Here is a 20799-nt window from a genome sequence, read left to right on the forward strand (position 1 = left end):
ATAAAATTGCTTTGCCTTTAAATTTCTTCACACAACCAATAAGACTCTTGTAATCCATCTACACAAGCAGATATGTGGATTAGCAATCTGTAATACAAAGGCTGTAAGCGATCGGTGATTCCAGACAAGTCTTTACACACAGCGTTATCGTCTGTCGTAAAAAACGTAATGTTCAGTCGCCTATTCAACAATATAACATATCTGACATCAAACGACTCATGTATACATACCACAATGTCAAAACGACCGATGATTATTTTTATGTTCACAAACTATTTGTACGATCGACCTATTTATCGATAGTCGTTCAGTCGCTACATCTTTTCAGAATAAACCATAATCGGGAGCGATCGCACCCTGGTGTCGGAATCTGACCGATTATCTGCTCGTGTAAATGGGCCTATAATCCAAAATTCTGAGGAAGTTGTAGTTGTCCAGGTACTGCGAACAATTTCCTTTAGTACATTGGTAAAGGGATTGTAGACTGTTTTTGACTGGCACCCACTATACCCAATCAGCAGCGCCCTGTAGAGGAAAGTGGCTGACTTTAGAGAGTGAGCGTAGGGAGTTAATATATATTATACATAAGAGAGGTGAGGGATGGAAGCGGGAGAGGAGCTGCAAATGTTGTCAGATCCTACTACAGATACGTGATAGGGTGGCCAGCTGGGACTGCATCAAGGACTAGTTGCACATGTGTAACAGGGCAAAACCTACAGTACATGCTCCATATAGAATCGGAGGCACCCCAAGGACTACTGTATATTATGGATCAGTAATATAGCGGAGTGCATGAGGCCTTGTACATTTCACATGGAAACTTGACGGCAGCCTTCCCTGGTGATAGCAGCTGACTGCTGGAAGTTCCCGCTACGAGAGGGTGAAGATTCAAGCCTTCTTAGGTTTTATCCCAGTAAAGCACTTTTGGCCATGTACTCTAGTCTAGCCACTCGATGTTGTCACACGGGGCCACTGGGTTAAAATCAACCAGACAGATCTCCCATTTTATATTTTTTTTTTTTAGAAAGGCCCTTTTACACTGGCCAATCATGGGGCGAACGACCATTTGTACAAATGTTTGTTCACGATCATTGCCCGGTGTAAACAGGGCAGTGATCAGACAACGAATGAGCAAACGTCGGCATGTGAACAGGGGATGTGCTGCCAACAATATGTTAACTTTATGGGGTTCGAACTATGGTATTAACGATCATTCTTCCCCATACGGTTTACAATTAACCCCTTCCCTCCTCAGCTATTTTTCTGATTTTTACTTTTGTTTTTTCCTCCCCGCCTTCCATAAGCTATCATTTTTTTATTTTTCCGTCTATACAGCCATATGAGGGCTTGTTTTTTGCGGGACAAGTTGTAGTTTTTCATGGCACCATTTGTTGTACCGCATAATGTACCGGCAAGCTGAAAAAAAAATATTTGTGGGGTGAAATGGGCAAAAAACAGCAGTAAAAACGACATATTCACCTTATTCCACAGGTTGATACGATTACGGCGATACCAAATTTATATGTTTTGTTTTATGTTTTACCACTTTTAAAAAATAAAATTATTTCATAATAATTCTGAGAGCCATAACTTTCTAATTTTTACATCAATTTAACGATGTGAGGACTTAAATTTTGCAGGGCGAGCTGTAGTTTCACTTTTTACTTTTTTTGGAGCGCTAAGGTGCCCAAAAAACAGCAATTTGCGTGTTTTATGTATATATCTTTTTTACGGCATTCACCCAGCGGGTTAAACAACGCTTTATTGTGATAGTTCGTACTTTTACGGACGTGGCGATACCAGTTATGTTAACTTTTTATAAAAAAAGTAACATTGATTAATGGAAAAAATTTTAAAAAGGTTTTTTTTTTTAAACTTTTAATACTTGATTTTTTTTGGAACATAAAAAAACAACTTTATTTAACTGTTTTTTATTAGTCCACCCTAGGAGACTTGAACCTGCGATCGTTAGATCGCTTGCATGATATACTGTAATACTAACGTATTGCAGTATATCGAGATTCTCACTGTCTCCTTTGAAGCCCTGCCGGAGGCTCCTGATATCGGGATTTGTGCTGCTTCAAATACTTTATTTTTTGGATATCCACAGGATACGTCATAAATGTCAGATAGATGCAGGTCCCATCTCTGGGACCCGTACTTATTTCCAGAACGGGGCCCCCTAAACCCTGTTGAGCTGCTGAATGAGGTGAATTCCAACCATGAAAAAGGTTCCATGGTCGTGAGTTACGTAAATAGTTACGGAAACCACGTAGCTCAGCGAGTTACGCCGTTTACATAACTCCCGTCTATATAACCAGAAAGTGTCCGGGAGGTAGTGAGATCAGACAAAGCTAGAACAGGGTTTAGGGGGCCCCATTCTAGATATAGGTCCGGGGCCCCAGAGGAGGAACCCGCATCTATCTGACATTTATGACATATCCTGTGGATACGTCATAAATGTCTCTCATGGGAAAACCCATTTAACGCCCCATGTCCCGATGTTAAAAATAAACTGCCTGACCACAAAGGGCAGAAAGTGTTGTCATGGGAACAAAGCCTGAAAGCTCTTATTAAAAATAATTATAATAGCATTCATCTCCTGGTGGAGATTATTCATATCGGAGATAATTAAAAATGTTTTACTCACCCCGTCACCCATATTACAAGACAGGTGTCAAAATGTATATAAAAATGAATAAATGTAAAATGCTAAAAACATTACACACACATACACACCTGTAATATAAATATATACATACATGTCCACAATAAACGTAATATCTGTTGTCATGGGAACAGTAAGAGAGATGTTGAGCCGTAATAGACGACAAAAACATCAGGAAGGAAGAGATCCAGCAAACCCCCCCACCCCCCCCCCCCCCACTCACGGCACACTCCAGCCGACATATGCGGAGTTGTATGAAAGGGCCCCCAACTCCGGATAGCCGGAATGAATGAGGTCGTTTCTCCAGAATGTGAATGGATTTTTACAATCCCTATTCAGATGGATGGGGCAGAAAATTCTGCCACGTGTGAGCTTACCATAACTCCAGGGCTGGTTTTCTAGAAAATGAGGAATTGGGCAACAAGTAGCCCTCCCCCCCCCCCCCCCATTGCTATTTTTACACAAACGTTCTTGTAATTTTCTGAATACTTATAAAAAAAAAAAAAACTGAGATACATACGAACTTTTTACTAAAAAGCTTATTCCCGAATAGTGGCATCAAATGCCAAATAATATTGCAACACAATGCCCATACACTACTGCCCGTCAGTGCACAAATAATACTGCCACACATTGCATAAATAATACCTCCATATAATATGAAATTACTACCATATAGCGCCCACATAACACTGCCATATGTTTACCACACAATACTGCCATTCAATGCCTGAAGAAAATGCCATTTGCGGTTGAAATAATACTGAAATGGAGAATTCCTCCGTGTGAACATACTCTTAGATTGATTCTGAAAGACCAATCCTTTGGGGGCCCCATAGAAAATGGAGGCCCCGGGCTATTGCCTAGTTTGCCACTCCCCAAAAGCCGCCCTGTTTAACTCCTACATTTAATAATAAACTATTCATTAAAATTACGCCAAGGCTTCACATGTGACTTATGGCGGTGGTAAAATAGGCTACATTAAAAGGGGCTGTCCGGGAACGGACAACTGATAACCTATTCACAGGATAGGTCATCAGTATATGATCGGTGGGGGTCCGACACCCAGACCCCGCACCGATCAGCTGCTTCGGCTGACTAAGGGTACCGGATGTCCATGCCAGAAGCAGATGCTCCGGTCACAGAATAGTGGCTGAGCAGCTCTACTCCTATTCCTGTGGATAGGTCATCAGTTGTCCATGCCTGGACAACCCCTTTAAGTCATGTGCAACTCTTTCCCAAATAAGAAAATATTGTGCTTGTGTTGCTGTGAAGTCCTGGTCTTTATTTCCAGATACATTTTGGCAATGTGTTAAAACTCCAGAAACTCAAGAAGTTTGATCATTAATTAAATCCATTAAGGAGGAATTAAAGGGGCGGGAGAGGGGAGAAGTAATCTGAGAAATAATAAAAAAAATAACGAAATAAAGTTGTGGGCCGATATTCGCATGCAAATGATGCAGTTTTTAACTCTCTATACAGGAAATCGAGCAACACACATCACAATGTAGACCCAGCCTCATAGGATATATGACTCACAAGCAAGACGGCACAGGGACTTCAACGTAACCCTATTATTATAATATGCACAGAGCTCTTAGGAACTTTCACTGTATGCTTTCCTTGAAGGAACCTGCAACTTCCTCCCGAAGGACAAATTCTTTCAATTCAATTTAAGGATCTGAACATAAAAGCTTTTCTGCAATGGAAGAATAATTTTTCAGTGTGACACTGAACAAATAAAAATTTTTTTTTTTTAAAACAAAAGTACAAAATGCTGGCCCATTTTTTTTTCCCCATTTACTTCTAACCAATATAAGGCGATTCAAAGCAGCCACAATTGAAAACAGTTCTTGGCCATTGTAACAACATAATGACCCATAGAAAAATTTAAATGAGAAGTGTATCCCGAATTACAAGTAATCAACCTACAAAAATCCAAAAGATTTTACGGGGGGTAAACGAGCACCAAAATCTGCTGTCCTTGGCAGTTTCGGGTGATGGTGGTATTAGGCACCAGAAGGGGCACCACTGTACGCCCATCAGGGTGTCAAAATTAACACTCCAAGTGCATAGGTCCATTATATCCTGGGCTTTAGGGTCCATTGGGCAAAGTCCTGCTTACGCACCTGTAATCCCTTCGTCCTTTGGGGTGTAAATTAGAAAAATCAGCCGAAATTGTACTTGAAGTGGCTACACTGGAAGGTCGTAACACACGTCCTTCTTAGATTAAATGCTTTCTTTGCCGCTCTTTACTACAAGGGTCGACATGCCAGATCTAGCACTGACATTTCTGAATGTCGCCGCTGCTTTGATTGCTTTTTTATTTATCACCCTTTATCTTAGCTAGAAATTGCTCAAAGCAAACATACTATGTGCAAATCACACGTTCAATTCCAATTAACCTTCGGCTGCGTACCAATTGCTTACACTATGGAGGCGACCATTCCGCAGGCTGTACCATTGATAGAAATATGTCGCCTATTCAGTACAGTGACGCCAAGTGTACCGGATGAACAGCAGGTGGTAACATGATAAATTCCCTATGAATGGGATAGGTACAAAGATCTCTATTTCCGCAGTCTTATGGATGAGTTGAACATAAAAAAAAACAAAAACAAAAACTGGCCATACAATGGACCACCGGCACTTCTGACTGGACACAAAGGCTAAGGGACAGTAATTTACGCAGGTGTAGCAGTGTTTTGTGATAACTCTGAACAACCTTTGTTCATCAGCAGCTTCCCCAATGATCAGCTGTTCTTGCCAGGCGAAGGTGCTGTTGATGGATCTTATTTCTGGCAAGCATCTTCTAATTATTGGGTGTTTTGAGTAATGCATATACGTGCTGGGACCTCCAGAGCTGCACTGCAGGTGAAACCAAGCAGGGGACGTTCCTCTATTCGGCCCTGTTGTGATGCACGTGTAGCGTGCATACCAGGAAAGCTCCCAGTGTACATATCAAACGTGTCCATAGGGTTGCATTAGGCTAATAGAGTGTCCTTCTGGCCCTTCGTCGGGCCGGTATACACCAGTATGCCGCAATAAAGAGATAAGGAATAGGAGAGTAGACTACGCTATTCCATACAATGGAATCCCGTAAAAAAATAAAATAAATGTAGACCGTGTGCTATACTATTTTTAACATGGAAACCTAGGGGTGGCTGAGGCCACTTTATAAAATGGATCAAAGGTATCCATGAGCTTTTCATGATGTATACATTAAACCTATGCCATAATAGCCTACGGGTGACAGATGCCACCATTAAGCATACAGTACGTGACAGCCTCCTTTTAACGCATACGTCAGAAGCTTTTCCCATCCGATCGCTAAACCTGTGGCCAAACATGTGATGTTAATGGGGCCTTTAGTTTAGCTCCATGTGCTTGGTAGAGTGTAGGAAAAGGGGTTGCCAAAAGTAAACAATCCCTTTAAAATAACGTAATAGGTTTGAAAGAAAACATAACATATTGTGATATCACCATGTTTTATGCTAAATGACAAACTCGACTCTACTACTCCTGTAAAACACTCAACCTTTGCATCAAGTGGGCTGTTAAGTAGGGGCACATAAACGTACTCGCTTCTCCTTATTAGATTTAAAGGAGAGGGTCGGCCCGATGATAGATGCCTTTTAAAGAAATCAATAAAAGTTGAACACCGGAAAGGAAAACGGGTTAACCGAGCTGGAGGATTTCGAGATTGCTTTTTCCTGCATGCGACATCAGAGGAGTTTGCTTGCAGGCAGAAGAACGCAGAGAATAAACTCAGTGGTCACGTCACATCCACCCATCTTCAAATCAAGGAATATTATGTAACCAAGTGCTCGCAGCGAGGGACAAGTCATTTGAGATGGCAGCGTCACATCAATGCCATATCTTGTGATGTAGAGAAGAACATTTTGCTTTCCTTTAGAAGGGCAAAAGAAAAAAAAACACCCTGTGCACTCGATGTTAGCCAAACATATGCTAAATCCATAATATATTGTGCCCCAAAAATATAAAGGAGAAAGGGAAGACATCTTGGTAGATTCTGAGGTCAGACAAGGTCAAATTCACTAGGGTCAGCATATATTATGTCTTTCCTTTAGATCTGACTCCTCCCCTCACCATTAGGATCTAATCCAGGCTTTGGTTGAAAAAACAAACATTGAGCCCAAAAAGTTAGGTTCACGCAGGAAATTTATATTGTGAATGAGTCAGCTACTTGGCCACTAGGATGTGTCCTGCCCTGTGCTAAGGAGCGTCTCTCGGACTAGGTTACATGCTTAGTATCCAGCCTTGTGCTAAGGAGAGTCTCTCAGACTAGGTTACATGCTTAGGGTCCCGCCCTGTGCTAAGGAGCATCTCTCGGACTAGGTTACATGCTTAGTATCCCGCTCTGTGCTAAGGAGCATCTCTAGGACTAGGTTACATGCTTAGTATCCAGCCCTGTGCTAAGGAGCATCTCTCAGACTAGGTTACATGCTTCGTGTCCCGCCCTGTGCTAAGGAGCATCTCTCGGACTAGGTTACATGCTTAGTGTTCTACCCTGTGCTAAGGAGCATCTCTCGGACTAGGTTACATGCTTAGTATCCCGCCCTGTGCTAAGGAGCACCTCTCTGACTAGGTTACATGCTTAGTGTTCTGCCCTGTGATAAGGAGCATCTCTCGGACTAGGTTACATGCTTAGTGTCCCGCCCTGTGCTAAGGAGCATCTCTCGGACTAGGTTACATGCTTAGTGTACAGCCCTGTGCGAAGGAGCGTCTCTCGGACTAGGTTACATGCTTAGTGTCCCGCCCTGTGCTAAGGAGCATCTCTCTGACTAGGTTACATGCTTAGTGTTCTGCCCGGTGCTAAGGAGCATCTCTCGGACTAGGTTACATGCTTAGTGTCCCGCCCTTTGCTAAGGAGCATCTCTCTGACTAGGTTACATGCTTAGTGTTCTGCCCTGTGCTAAGGAGCGTCTCTCGGACTAGGTTACATGCTTAGTGTCCCGCCCTGTGCTAAGGAGCATCTCTCGGACTAGGTTACATGCTTAGTGTCCCGCTCTGTGCTAAGGAGCGTCTCTCGGACTAGGTTACATGCTTAGTGTCCCGCTCTGTGCTAAGGAGCGTCTCTCGGACTAGGTTACATGCTTAGTATCCCGCCCTGTGCTAAGGAGCGTCTCTCGAACTAGGTTACATGCTTAGTATCCGGCCCTGTGCTAAGGAGCGTCTCTCGGACTAGGTTACATGCTTAGTGTCCCGCCCTGTGCTAAGGAGCATCTCTGAGACTAGGTTACATGCTTAGTGTCCCACCCTCTGCTAAGGAGCATCTCGAACTAGGTTACATGCTTAGTATCCGGCCGTGTGCTAAGGAGCATCTCTCGGACTAGGTTACATGCTTAGTATCCAGCCTTGTGCTAAGGAGCATCTCTCAAACTAGGTTACATGCTTAGTATCCGGCCCTGTGCTAAGGAGCATCTCTCGGACTAGGTTACATGCTTAGTGTCCCGTCCTGTGCTAAGGAGCATCTCTCGAACTAGGTTACATGCTTAGTATCCCGCTCTGTGCTAAGGAGCATCTCTCGGACTAGGTTACAGGCTTAGTCAGTTAATCCAGTGGAGGTATTACAATTAGACTTTCCGATACCCTTGACTGGATAAACGTAGCAATCTGTAGGTTATAAATGCTATAATCCACAAATGGAGTGACAAAGACCAGCTTTGGTCTCTCAAGTCGTCCCTGGCAGAAAGAAAGATGCAAAACTGTGCTCCTCCAGTCACAGAGGGAAAATGAGGGGCTCATTAGGCCCATGGATGGGAAGGATCTTCAAAGGAAGGCGGAAAATAGGACAAGAAAGAAAAGATACCTGCAGAATTCATAGATCACATAGAACAAATTCAGTAGGAAAAAGTTGGGACATTGGAATTGAATATTCTTTGTCATTATAGTGTTGAGTAGAGTATAGAGTTGACATTGGCTTTTTGGAGCTTCTTTAGGACATATAACATACCAAATATTGAGATCCAAACTCATGGTCAAGAGGAAGGATGAATGTTCTGAAAGGTCAGTGGCTATTTATTTAGAAGGCCAAACAAAACCAAATCTAGTTGAACTTTCAGATCACGGTGATCTACACCCTAGCCTGAAGGTTATTATCGGAAGTGAATTTACAACTTTCTATGATCGATCTCAATACATTCATGGCAGAAAATGCTATTTGAAAACGAAACAATATTCATAACTTTTGTATACATATGTTCGGTTAGAATATCTGCTTTTGAAGTCCTTTTCATGGTGCCGAAATCCACCTCTGTGATACTTTGCAGCAAATTATCTCACTACCATAAGAAGGTCTTCCTTGTAGGCGAGGACTCCTCTGTTCCCAATACCCACTTGTCCCTTAAAGGGGTTGTTCAGTTTAGACCCATGTTAAGAGCTACTCTCTGCAGTGGCTTTCTGTTCTAATACAGCGGTGTTACGACCAGGAGGACCTCAAAATGCCGTAATTGGACATATTTAAATGGATGGTCAATACTAGACAACCAGTAACTTCTAGGTACAAGGTGAACCTTAGAGGTCTATGATCACTATAAATGTTTCTTTTGACAGATGATTCCTTAGTGTCAAAATTCTTAGAAAAGGTGGATAATGCAGTTGGAAGAAAACTAGTGACAAACAATGAAGTCATCTTCTGACCACACACAGCCTACAATGAAGCTTCCAGCAAAAAAAGCCCAAGAGGTTGAACAGATGGATAATACTTTTGGCCAAGCAATCTGATCACCAAATGAAATATTTACACTCATGCAAACCATTCTGCTTCCCTCAACTGACCCCAATACTTGTCAAAAACCATCAAACTGGTGGAAAACTTAAGTTGGGAGTCACCTTGATTTCATGGGATGACCACACATGAGAGATCAATACTTTAGTGAGAGCAAGGGAGGACAAATTAAAGGGGGTTGTCCACCTTGGACAACTCATTCTTGCGGCAGCTCTGCTGGTTGCGAAGGTGTCCACAGTTTCCCCTACAACAAAATGTAGCCTTACATGACATGCCAATAGGGTCTGGAGCAGGAACACCCATGTCCTCCATATGACCCCATACACCTTCTTAGGTCATATAAAAAGGGTTGTCCGGAGTGGTCAAACCCCTTTAAACAAAACAGTGGGTCACTAAAAAAAGGACGAAAATTAACCCTTTAAAAGGAAATTGTCCAGGTTTTAAAAATAGAGGCCCAGTAATGTAATGGTTGGTACCAGTTCTATGGAGATTAAAGGGGTTGTCCGTAGCTTAAAATCAGTCATGTTTTTCTTTCTACGAACAGCGCCACATCTGTCCATGAGTTGCGTCTGGTATTGCAACTCAGCCCCACGCCCAATGGAGTTGAGTTGCAATACAATACACAACTCAGACAGATGTGGCGCTGTTAGTGGGAAAAAAAATCTGTCACGTTTTTCTAACTATGGACAACCCCTCTAAGCTCCATGGAACTGGTACCAACCATTACAGTACCGGGCCTCTATTTTCCATGATATACTATACTAGTTACATATCTGTCATCCTACATGCGGCTTTTGTATATTCTCCACCTTGCTCAGTCCTAATCCTCGATGAGCTGCAAGATTCTGAAATAACTGGGTGCCAACTTATATGGTCCCCAATACAGCTCCCACAGTGGTAGTCACCCACCTTGACTAGAATCTGGAAAGTTCTATTATCTAATGATATCATTGTACAACTATGTACAATCTGGTAGAGCTGGGTGACAACCTCTGTAGAAGCTGTACCGACAGTCGCGTAGAGTTATAGGAAACTGATATAATCCAGAAATTGCATAGAATTTGCCAGACGACGACGACTCCTCATCGATTTCAATTTAGTGGTGGCTCTCGGTTTATTTTATGGTGAAACGATCCCTACGATGTCAGCTTTAGTAGCTATCCTGATTTGTGTTTGTCATTGCAGGTCTGTGTTTGCCGCAGCCCAGGGTGGAACGTTCTGGGTGTGTACAAAGCCGTGACTCCTTCTCGCGCTGGTAGGTAATTACGGACGATTTTCTCTAATTCCTCCCCAAGGCAATTCTTGGTGTATGGAGGAGCAAGGCAAGTATTGATTTGTCGGATGCCTCAAACAAGGTGATCAGCCATTTTTCTGCTATATAGTGAGCCTGCCTGGCCCGCATTATCTGGATGTACCAGGGTTATAATGAAAACAGATGGAGCCAGGCCGGGCGTTTATTCTATACACATGTCCATAATTAAATCAGTACTTCTGTAAGGGAGCTGGATAATCTCTACTCCCTCAATCACCACCTAGTGCTTCAATTTGGACAGAAAAAAAAAAAAACATCAAATTTCATGCCCAATCACAATGGCATACGTGCCATGCTATGGAGACCATGACCAATATTATCCTCCCCCAAGCTACGATTCTCGACTCATTTGTTGTTTTTACATAGGACTGCAGGTAAGCCCACTATGCTACCACTAAGGAATCTGCTAAATGACAAATTCCCCTCTGCACCTCATTTATTACCAGGCTGGGCGCGCACATTGCAGCTGTGAGATAAGAAAAAAGAAGGCACATCACTGATTCTCAGGTCCGGAGACTGCTATTCCCAAGGTGATACATCCATTCAATGCACTCCTCACCGTTCTAAATAAGGATGTAATATTGTGTGCAAGACATCAGTAGGACAGTATCCGTAACCGTTGTAACACACAGAATGGCCCTCGGGGACGTGGATCTCTGAATATTCTGCAGCAGTCATACTCCAATTAGCTTTCTTTTCACTAGTTAACCATAATAAAAACACAAAAGGAATAATGCATTTTTAATTTTGGCTTTCCAAATAAATGAAATAATTTTTATAAAAAATTCAAAAATAAATTTTTTTTTAAAAAAATTGCACATTTTGTAAGAAATTTAATTGGTCCTAAAAAGTTCTTCTTTTTAGTTCAAAACGCAAAAGATTTATTAAAAATGTGTCGCAGATGGCGCCATGTTCAGTGGAATCGCAGCACAAGCAAACGTGTTGCACAATGACATTATTGACACATGGCCCTCGTTGCTACCCCCCCCCCCCACCCCATTGTACAGACAGCTTGTAGGAAGGGATTTCCTTTGGTCTACAGAGAAGGTGGGGGGAAGCCGGCTCTTTATAGCTGACAGCTGCATCTCAAGGAGCCTTCAACGTCATAATCGGCTTTCAAAAACGGGATGATGAGCAGCAACCTTAGGAAACATGCGAGGAAGGCTTCGCTGTGCCATAAAGGAGTATTCCCATCTTATAAAGGACAAGATATGTGATCACTTTATCACCTCTGAGAACCCAACCAGCTCTGAGAACGAAGGGGCCACAGCGCTGATTAAGGTTCTGTACAATCTTGGGGTTGTATGGGCTCATACCGTACCTCCATATAGCTCCAATTTCGTACAGAGCCATGTGCCATCAGATGCCATATTACAGGAAACATCTAGAGGAAAATATCTCCGCAGAACAGTGCCCTATGTGGGCACCCTAAGGCGGCACACAGTGCAATATGGATCTAAAGTACGGAGCCTCAGAAACTCGTGTGCTGCAATACAGGCTTGGTGCACATGGCTCTGTCCACCAAGGACAATCACTTGTAAGGAAGCTCTCCTGACAGCTGAGCAGATCACTAGGGGTCCGGCTGCTATTGAAGGGGCAAACAATAATTGCTGCAGGGGAAATGTAGTATTATGTGGCACTAATACACGGTTACTTGAGCAAAGAGTAGCCCATTGCTCCGGCTCTGGCTGACAAAGGGGGTCCTAATTGGGGGACCCTCAATTATTACAACCATTGGCCATAAGAGGGCATAGGGACCGTTCTAAATAGTCAACTCATTCACCTGATGAGAATTTCGGCCATGCTGCTTAGCAACATAGGACGTGGCCTAAGGGTGACAACACTGGATCTCTGTGGGGTGTAGATCCAGGCTCATTGCTAATGTTGAAATGACGCACCTACAGTCCTTGGGTGGAAGGGGGGGGGGGGGAGGTTATTTTAATATTGCTTCACTTTTCATCCCGTATTCTAAGAAAAGAAGAAAAGATGGAATTGACCAAACTGGCGTCTTCATGATCACTCAACCGACGGACATAGGATAAAAAAAAGAAATCAAAAAATTCTGCATTCTTGGCCTACCACCAACATGGCACCTTCAGACCCATCTGGCCCATTCTACAACCCATTTCCACTAAAATGTCCAGTCCAGCAGTGATGGTGTTAAAAGGAACAGGGTGGGGGGGGCTTTAAAAAAATGGCTTTTTAACACTTTCGTGACCAAACAGTCTAGCAGAAAAAGGAATGGGTATGAAAAGCTTAAAAGGCGCAAAAACCACCACAAAAATAGGAAGGAGGAAAAAATAAAATAAAACAAAGGATTCTCTTCAGACCGATTAATCATTTCTGGTTAATCTTCAACTATGTGGCCAGGGTCATTGACAGAAGCCGTGCCAAGTCTACCTGGATAAAGGCAAATAATATACACACTTTATTTGTATTAGCCATGATCTGTACTGTGCAGTTGGAGCAGCCTTTAGAACCCGGAAGAAACTGAAGCACCACAGTAAACAGGCCAAAGGCTCCTCGTTCTGTCATTATTGCTACAGACCAGTGGTCAACAACCCATGACTCTCCAGCTGTTGTCAAGCTACAACTCCCAGTATGTGCTAATGTTGGGAATTGTAGTTCTATGATAGCGGAAGATCCACAGGTTGTAGACCACTGCCATTTTCATCCAAAAACAATAAAAATCGCCTATAAACAAAATGACTGGGACCATTTTTTATAAATGGGGCACACGATTAAATAAATTGGTAACGACCCCCCAATATACATCAGCCTTTCAACCCTTTTGCTGTACTATGTAAAACGTACACATAAGCCATAGCGGTATCACCATGAGCGGTGCTAAACGAAGATACAGCTCTACTATACATGACAAACTCAGCTCTACTACATCTGTACAACACACACACATAGGAGGGAACAATAGGGACATTATACTGCATGCAAATCCAAGGCAGTGAACTCCGCCACTGCATCACAGTCATTGCCTACACTATGCAAACGAGAAACCAAGACCAAGCACAATATAAAATTCCTCGAAGGCAGGAGTAGAGCAAAAAGCGGCCATTTGTTTACTAGGATACTCAAAAAAAAAAATTACAAAAAATTACAGACTAAGCATTGAGGGTAATGGAATCTGTCGCCTTCAAACATGAAACAGGTTTGACACCCAGAATACTTCCAAGCCCCCACCCTATAGAAGAAACCTTCTGTAAAGATCTAGAAGGAGCGCTGGACCTCTTTATATGCTAATAGGGTTAATAAAGCAGCAAGCCTTATGGTCTACGCACGATCGGCCATTGTTGCAGCCTGGGATAAACGCAGATGTATGCCAATGTCGCACAAACGTCCATCAGGGTATTACATTACATTGTTACTGGTCTAAAAAAAAAAAATTATATATATAAAAAGTCTAAAAAAAAAAATTTGAATTTTTTGAAATTTTTGAGAAAATTAAAAGAAATTGTTTTTTTTTTGGGGGGGTAATACTGGTGACATCAATACACGAAGAACTACCACAACCTTAATAGAGCGGACGGCTGCACAAAACAAATCATTGTAGTCTGGAAATACAAGTAGATCTGATCTGCAGGGAGCCAGCGACCCGGAGTTACTCCTTATACTAAAGAATGCCGCCTTCTATGAACCAGATGAGTGACATATGGCCAGCTCTATAGGTTTCTAAAGAAAACGAAGACTATACTAAACTACTAGGTGTTCTATGCCTAGCCCCGGTAGCAAAGGGGTTAATACAGATACCCCCTTGAAGAGTAGGTTTTAGTGTAACTTACATTTTTCTGCCGCCAAGGGGAAAAAGTTCCAGGCGTGCATTCTAAGCACCAAATAATCACTAGATGCAATTTCCTTACGACGAACTTCAAGCCACCGGGTTTATCTTTATACACCAAAAATACACAAAAAAAAAAAAAATTCTCGTCCAAGAGGTGAAAAATATCCCTTGTACCAGCAAAACGCTCGTAGATCCTACGGCCGACTCCTCTCCATCAATGTCGTGAAACTATCTGATGAGCAGATGAAACATATCCATCACAGATCCTTATAGAAAAAAATAAAAAATCTGGAAAAATAAAAAACATCCACAGAAAAATCAATCGTTTCAAGAGTAAATTCGTGATTTTTTTTGCAGTCTCTCCCGGCATCGGCTGCTGCAAATCTAGATTTTTTTTTTTTGCTGATCCTAGCAGTATTTTTTCCCCTTTGCCGGAATAGATTTTATTTCCTCTCTTGGAAATTTTTTTAAAACAAAATGTAAAAATTGTTTTTTTTTTTTTTTTTTCAGCTGGGATTATGATCTCAACTTAATGTGGTTATACTGCCAAGGGAGGGGGGGGGGAGGAGGAGGGCGAGAGAGTAAGCCAGTTCCCTTTTCAGCCTTTAAAAAAAAAAAAAACTCCGCCTGGAAACCAACATGTGTCAATTGTAGTGGAACAACTCAAAATTTAACCCCTTTCCTACCGAGCCCTAGGCCTAACCGCTTCCAATCAGCAATGACAGTGTTAAACCCAAAGCATTTAAAAAAAAAAAAAAAAAAAAAAAAAAAAAAAAACGAAAAAATATATATAGTAAAAAAATAAAAAAAAATCAATCAAAAATATTTTCCAGAAGCAACATAGTAGCATTACCTGCAATCCACAGAATGTCCAGAAACAAGTTCTAAAGCCGGATATTCACGCGGCCATAATAGAATCCAAACGCCAAAGCGCAAAAATTAAGCGAAGGCAAATAAATCAAATCACATTCGAACGGTCCAAAAAAAAAAAAAATAACTAAAAAAATAAAAAATATAAAAAAAAAAAAAAAAATTTAGAGCAATGCAGCAGATAGGATTCCGCCAGCCGCTGTGGAGCGGTTACTGCACCGCATAACACTCCATCAGCATAGCTGGGATATAAATAATCCTTTTATTCTGCAAGGGGGGAAAATACACTCACTCTCTCATTGACTCACACACACAAAAGCCAGAGAGGAATGAAGCCAGGGATACAGGGGGAGAGGGGGGGGATGGGACATGCAGCTCATACAACAACAATGTATCCACAAGTAACAATAACATAACAATGAAATGAGTTTTAATGTGGCATGAGCATTACCTAGAGGCAACCCCTTGTTTAGCAAGTGAGAACTTCCCATTGAGGTGTGTGTCCAGCCTCCCTAAAAATGACTGAGATATGGAAAATTAATCCCCAGCATATGGCCGCCACTTCAATTTTTTCCCAGAAGTAAAGACACACACACACAGGCACACACACTGCCCAAATGCGACTGTCTCTGCAAGAGTGGGAGAGGCGGGAGGGGAGGAGACAAGTTCTGCCACAGCTTAAATCTGCTGGTTCTCGGTCACGGCTGCACAGGGAAAGCCGTGCGGGAGGGAGAGATAGAAAAATAAGGCGCATTTCTGAGGAGAATTGTGTCAAAATTGTTATAACAAATGAACCAATAAGTATAATATTTACCAAAGCAGTCATTATGTTACAGGACAGAAGCACACCCGGAATTGCTATTATACAGATGTATGGAATGTGTGTATTTCCGGGTGAGGTGGCTTTCTGGGTGTTTACCCTTCACTTATGAATGCTGAGTTTCCGGGTGAATATGTATTGGGTTGTAAATTGGGCGTGAAAGGCTTTGACACAGGAAGGTCAGGATTATTTTATTTATAATATTAGAAATTTATTTTATTATTTTATTTAGTAGATTTATCTATTTTATTTTGATTACTAATTATTATTATTATTATTATTATCACAGCGGAAAAAGTAATGCAAAACGTGAATGAAAGTTTGATCGGTGGGTATCTGACCCCCGGCATCCACACCGATCAGTAAGGCTGGGTTCACACGACCTATTTTCAGACGTATACGAGGCGTTTTTTGCCTCGTTTTACGTCTGAAAATACGTCTCAAATATGTTGTCAAACATCTGCCCATTACTTTCTATGGGTATAACGCTGTATTGTTCCCACGACGCGTAATTTTACGCGTCGTACGGCAATTACGACGCGTAAAATTACACCTCGTAAAAAAAAGTGCAGGACACTTCTTTGGACGTTTTTGGAGCTGTTTTCTCATAGACTCCAATGAAAACAGCTCCAAAAACGGACGTAAAAACGCCGCGAAAACTGCAGCGAAAAACGCGAGTTGCTCAAAAAACGTCTGAAAAGCAGGGGCTGTTTTCCCTTGAAAACAGCTCTGTATTTTCAGACGTTTTTGGCTCAGCGTGTGAACATACCCTTAGTGCCACGTCCCTGTTATTTATGCAGGCACAGCGCCATACAGACTGTTGTGTCTGTACCTGGTACTGCAGCTCAGTCTTCGTTTGGATGTTATGGGTAACTGCTACTTACACGTCCTTCTCAATGAATTAGAAAATCATCAAAAAGTTAATTTATTTCAGTAATTCAATTCAAAAAGTGAAACTCCTATATTCTATAGATTCATTACACACAGAGTGATCTATTTCCAGCATTTTTTTCTTTTAATGTTGATGATTATGGTGACAGTTAATGAAAACCCAAAAATTAGTTTCTCAGAAAATGTTGCAGATTGTGGACTGATGGTGTGACACTCTAATCAGCGGATCAACACAAAACACCTGCAAATGTTTCCTAAGCCTTTAGGGTATGTTCACACGCAAACTCAAAAACGTCTGAAAATACGGAGCTGTTTTCAAGGGAAAACAGGTCCTGATTTTCAGACGTTTTTTAAGCCACTCGCGTTTTTCGCTGCGTTTTTTACGCCCATTTTTGGAGCTGTTTTCAATAGAGTCTATGAAAAACGCCCCAAGAAGTGACCTGCACTTCTTTTTCATGGCCGTTTTTTTTACGGGCTCGTTTTTCAAAACGGCTGCGCAAATAAACGGCCTGTCGAAACAGAACGCTGTATTTCCCTCACACTAATTGTGATAAATCTGGCTCGTTCAGCGGGGGTTTTGCTAAATTGTTGCATGCAAAGACGGATTTAAACCTTAGGTACGAGTGCACGCGCGTATTTGCTAGGAATTCCAATGGGCAAAATGGAACAGAAAAGGTATGGCGCACAGTAAGTGGACCAGAAGCCGCCTTGCCGCGCCGTGTCAACAACACCTTTCTGTGTGAGCATTGACAAATGAGTGTTACGATTCTCCTTGTCAAAGGGCTGTGCGCCTACATACTGACAGTCTCCAACCATCGCTGATGGTAGCAAAATGGTTCCCATTTTTAGCCAAAGCTGTCAATTGTGATTTTATTCTTTGGGCGGCCATGGGCCCCCTGGGAGCCTCGGGCTACGGGCAGCTGCCCTGAATGGCCCTATGGAGATCCGCTATTGTGCACTATAGTGAGTTTCCATTTCACAGATATTTTCCTATAGAAGCTCAGTTCTTCTGGAGAAGAGCTTGTACTCTGCGTACATTTACCATCATGGTGGTGTGCATACCCCCATTGAAATGCAGTGACACTATATTCATAGATCCCAAATGCGCTTGCATGCATTGTTCAGAGGACATAGCTATAGGAGGTGCAGAGAAAGAAGTCGCACCGAGCCTTGGTGATAATACCAGTATTATAAATGCTAGATGGTAGGTGGGGGCCCGGTTAGAGATTTTGCATTGGAGCCCAGAAGTTACACCATTTCCTTATGGTACCCACATTAGATAAGTCAGCTGGACCTGCCGTCTAATATGTATGGAAGTAAGAAGGATTGGGCATGTTGGATTTCAACATGCCCGATCCTTTGTTGCCATAGAAGATAAGCAAATTCAGGCAGTGGCGTATTTGCCTCTCCCCATTGAAAACACTTGCACGCTCGGCCGAGCTGAGCCATGGGGGAGTCGGGAGGGATAGCTGTTGGATGAATAAGTGTTCAGCCGACAGCCATCTAAAATTGTATGGCCAGTTTTAGGCTTTCATACCTCCCACCCATTACGGATTCAGCGGAACAGTCCCGGATTCCAAGCGGTGTCCCGGAAGGCCGGTGGTATGTCCCAGTGTCAACTGTATCTGCGTCCTCAGGATGCAGATACAGTTACAGTAAAATCCAATGCAGATTCAGATAAATCCAATGCTGAAGCAAGGAATTGTCAGATCCCTACTTCAGCATTCACTGTCCACACATCGAGGACTCCCTGGGCACAGCCCTACTTTAAGCACTGACCCCAGAGAAGCCCTTGATGTCACTATCCATATATGGACAGTGATGTCGGGCTTTCAACTATAGAGTCCCCAGCCAGAGCAATGCAAGCTCTCTGGCCGAGGACTCCTGTCTTGGGAAAGTCCTTGATGTCATTGCCCATATATGGACTGTGACGTCAGTGGCACCTCCAAGAGCGGAATCCACAGCCAGGGCGTTGCCGACGCTGTGGCCAGGGATTCCGGCATCTCAAAGCCACTAACATCACTGTCCATATACGGACAGTGGCATCAGAAGCTCCTCCTGGAGCAGATTCCCCGGCCAGAGCAGGTAGGAATTGGGCGGGGATAGAGGCGTAGCTTAAAAGGGAAAAAAATTGCTATGCTACATGCGCACCATCGGTTGTTCCTCTTTGCGATACTCGAAAGTTGGGAGCAATGTGCTTTGCACACACAGCTATACCTGTATGATAGAACATGGAGTCCCTATAACTCTGTGTCGTGGAATGGTAGGTACTCTGTACACAATTATTCTGGCATAGAATGCCTCCATAAAACGACATGGAGTGTACCCACACGCACACGCGCACAAACACACACACACTGGATTTATAATTAAACACAGTTATGTATAGGTGACCCAATTATTCCTACTAGGTCCTGGTGGCGTAGCAACGTCAGGGCCCAGCAGGGTAAATCCGGTCACCAATACTATTTTTGGTAGTCGGCCAACTCTTTTTGGAAGCACAATGAATTTCTTTATTTGTATTAGATAGTAACAGGAGAAGCATCAACAAAGGGAACTCAACACCCAGGAATGTGACTCCATGTTCACAGCAGGAAAAACATTTTGTGATAAAAGACTGAAGTAACCCAGAAATTTCCAAAATGTGATTTCTTTTTTTTTGGTCTCCCCCCACAAAGTGGGGTTAGTCACCAGATATAATGGCAATTGCTTGTAGCTATAGCGATCTTCTTTGTAGACCACGGTCTATAAAAGTGGAGAACTGGAACTTAACTTTAGTGCACTAAAGTCAGGGGGCATCAGGTGCCCACTGAGTGGGCAGAGAATGTAGACCTGGCCAAAAAATTTCCAATGCCCCATCTCAACATGCAAGGGAATAGATTGTTGTACGGGCGTAAAGACTGTAAACTCAGTAGTGCAGTCCCTACTCCAGCTGCCTCCCACCAGTATTGCACCCTAAGGGGGCATCAATGTAAGGTACTGCACCGGGCGTTATATATCCTAAGGCCAGCCATGCCCTTCGTTAATGTAACACGACTTATTAACATGACCAGTTTAAGCAGGGGTGTAAACTGTGGGTGGGGCACCCCAAATTTAAAGTAACACTCCAAATAAAAATGATACACAGTGTTATGCGTAGTGCAGGGGTGGTGCATGACACAGGGACTCAAAGAACCCCCGAAGAGATGATTCACGCAACGCTCCTTCGGGCACACTTTGGACACTGTTCCTTTAAATTGAGCCCTTCTTCCTGGCTGAACCCTTCTTGGCTGCTACAGAACCACATGTACAGCCTGACCTCTACCGCTAAGAAATCAGACAATGAGGGGTCAATGCCAGGTCTTTTACTAGTGGTATACCCTGGCAAAAGCCGCAGCTATCAGTACCGGGACATAGAGATGTTACAAAGTCACGGGTCGCCCTCCAGCCCCTCTAGGAACGCTCTTTATGGCATCCGTCCACTGAAAGCCCCAGAGGTACTACAACGCACATGGAATGTATTATATTACTGCCAAGTGGACGTTACAAATGAATTACCCCCCAGTATACTGAATATATAGCTGGGAGGAGGACGACAGATTCTAAAATATTTGTGGTTTTCTATTTCTAGCACTTCCTATAAAATTTGCATTCTCAATTGTGCTTCAGAAGCAGATGTAGAATCTGGTGTGACCCAAAGGGAGCTCCCCTC

At 42.8% G+C, this 20799-nt stretch overlaps 1 protein-coding gene across 7 annotated transcripts in view; it reads right to left on the bottom strand.

Moving 5' to 3' along the window:
- The window catches only part of CTBP1 (C-terminal binding protein 1), a 536806-nt gene that overhangs the window by 60714 nt on the left and 455293 nt on the right, over positions 1-20799 (bottom strand). The window contains exons 1-2 of one of the 7 annotated variants that reach the window (XM_075856752.1): positions 15849-16016; positions 14529-14815 (exon numbers count right to left, since the gene is read on the bottom strand). The exons of 4 other annotated variants lie outside the window; for them this stretch is intronic. In XM_075856752.1, coding sequence (XP_075712867.1) covers positions 14529-14568 — 40 coding nt within the window. In that variant the 5' untranslated portion in view covers positions 14569-14815; positions 15849-16016. 2 more of the 7 variants (XM_075856744.1, XM_075856770.1) reach the window with 2 other exon arrangements.

The sequence above is a fragment of the Rhinoderma darwinii genome, chromosome 1, assembly GCF_050947455.1.
Source record: "Rhinoderma darwinii isolate aRhiDar2 chromosome 1, aRhiDar2.hap1, whole genome shotgun sequence".
In the NCBI taxonomy this organism is placed as follows: Eukaryota; Metazoa; Chordata; class Amphibia; order Anura; family Rhinodermatidae; genus Rhinoderma; species Rhinoderma darwinii.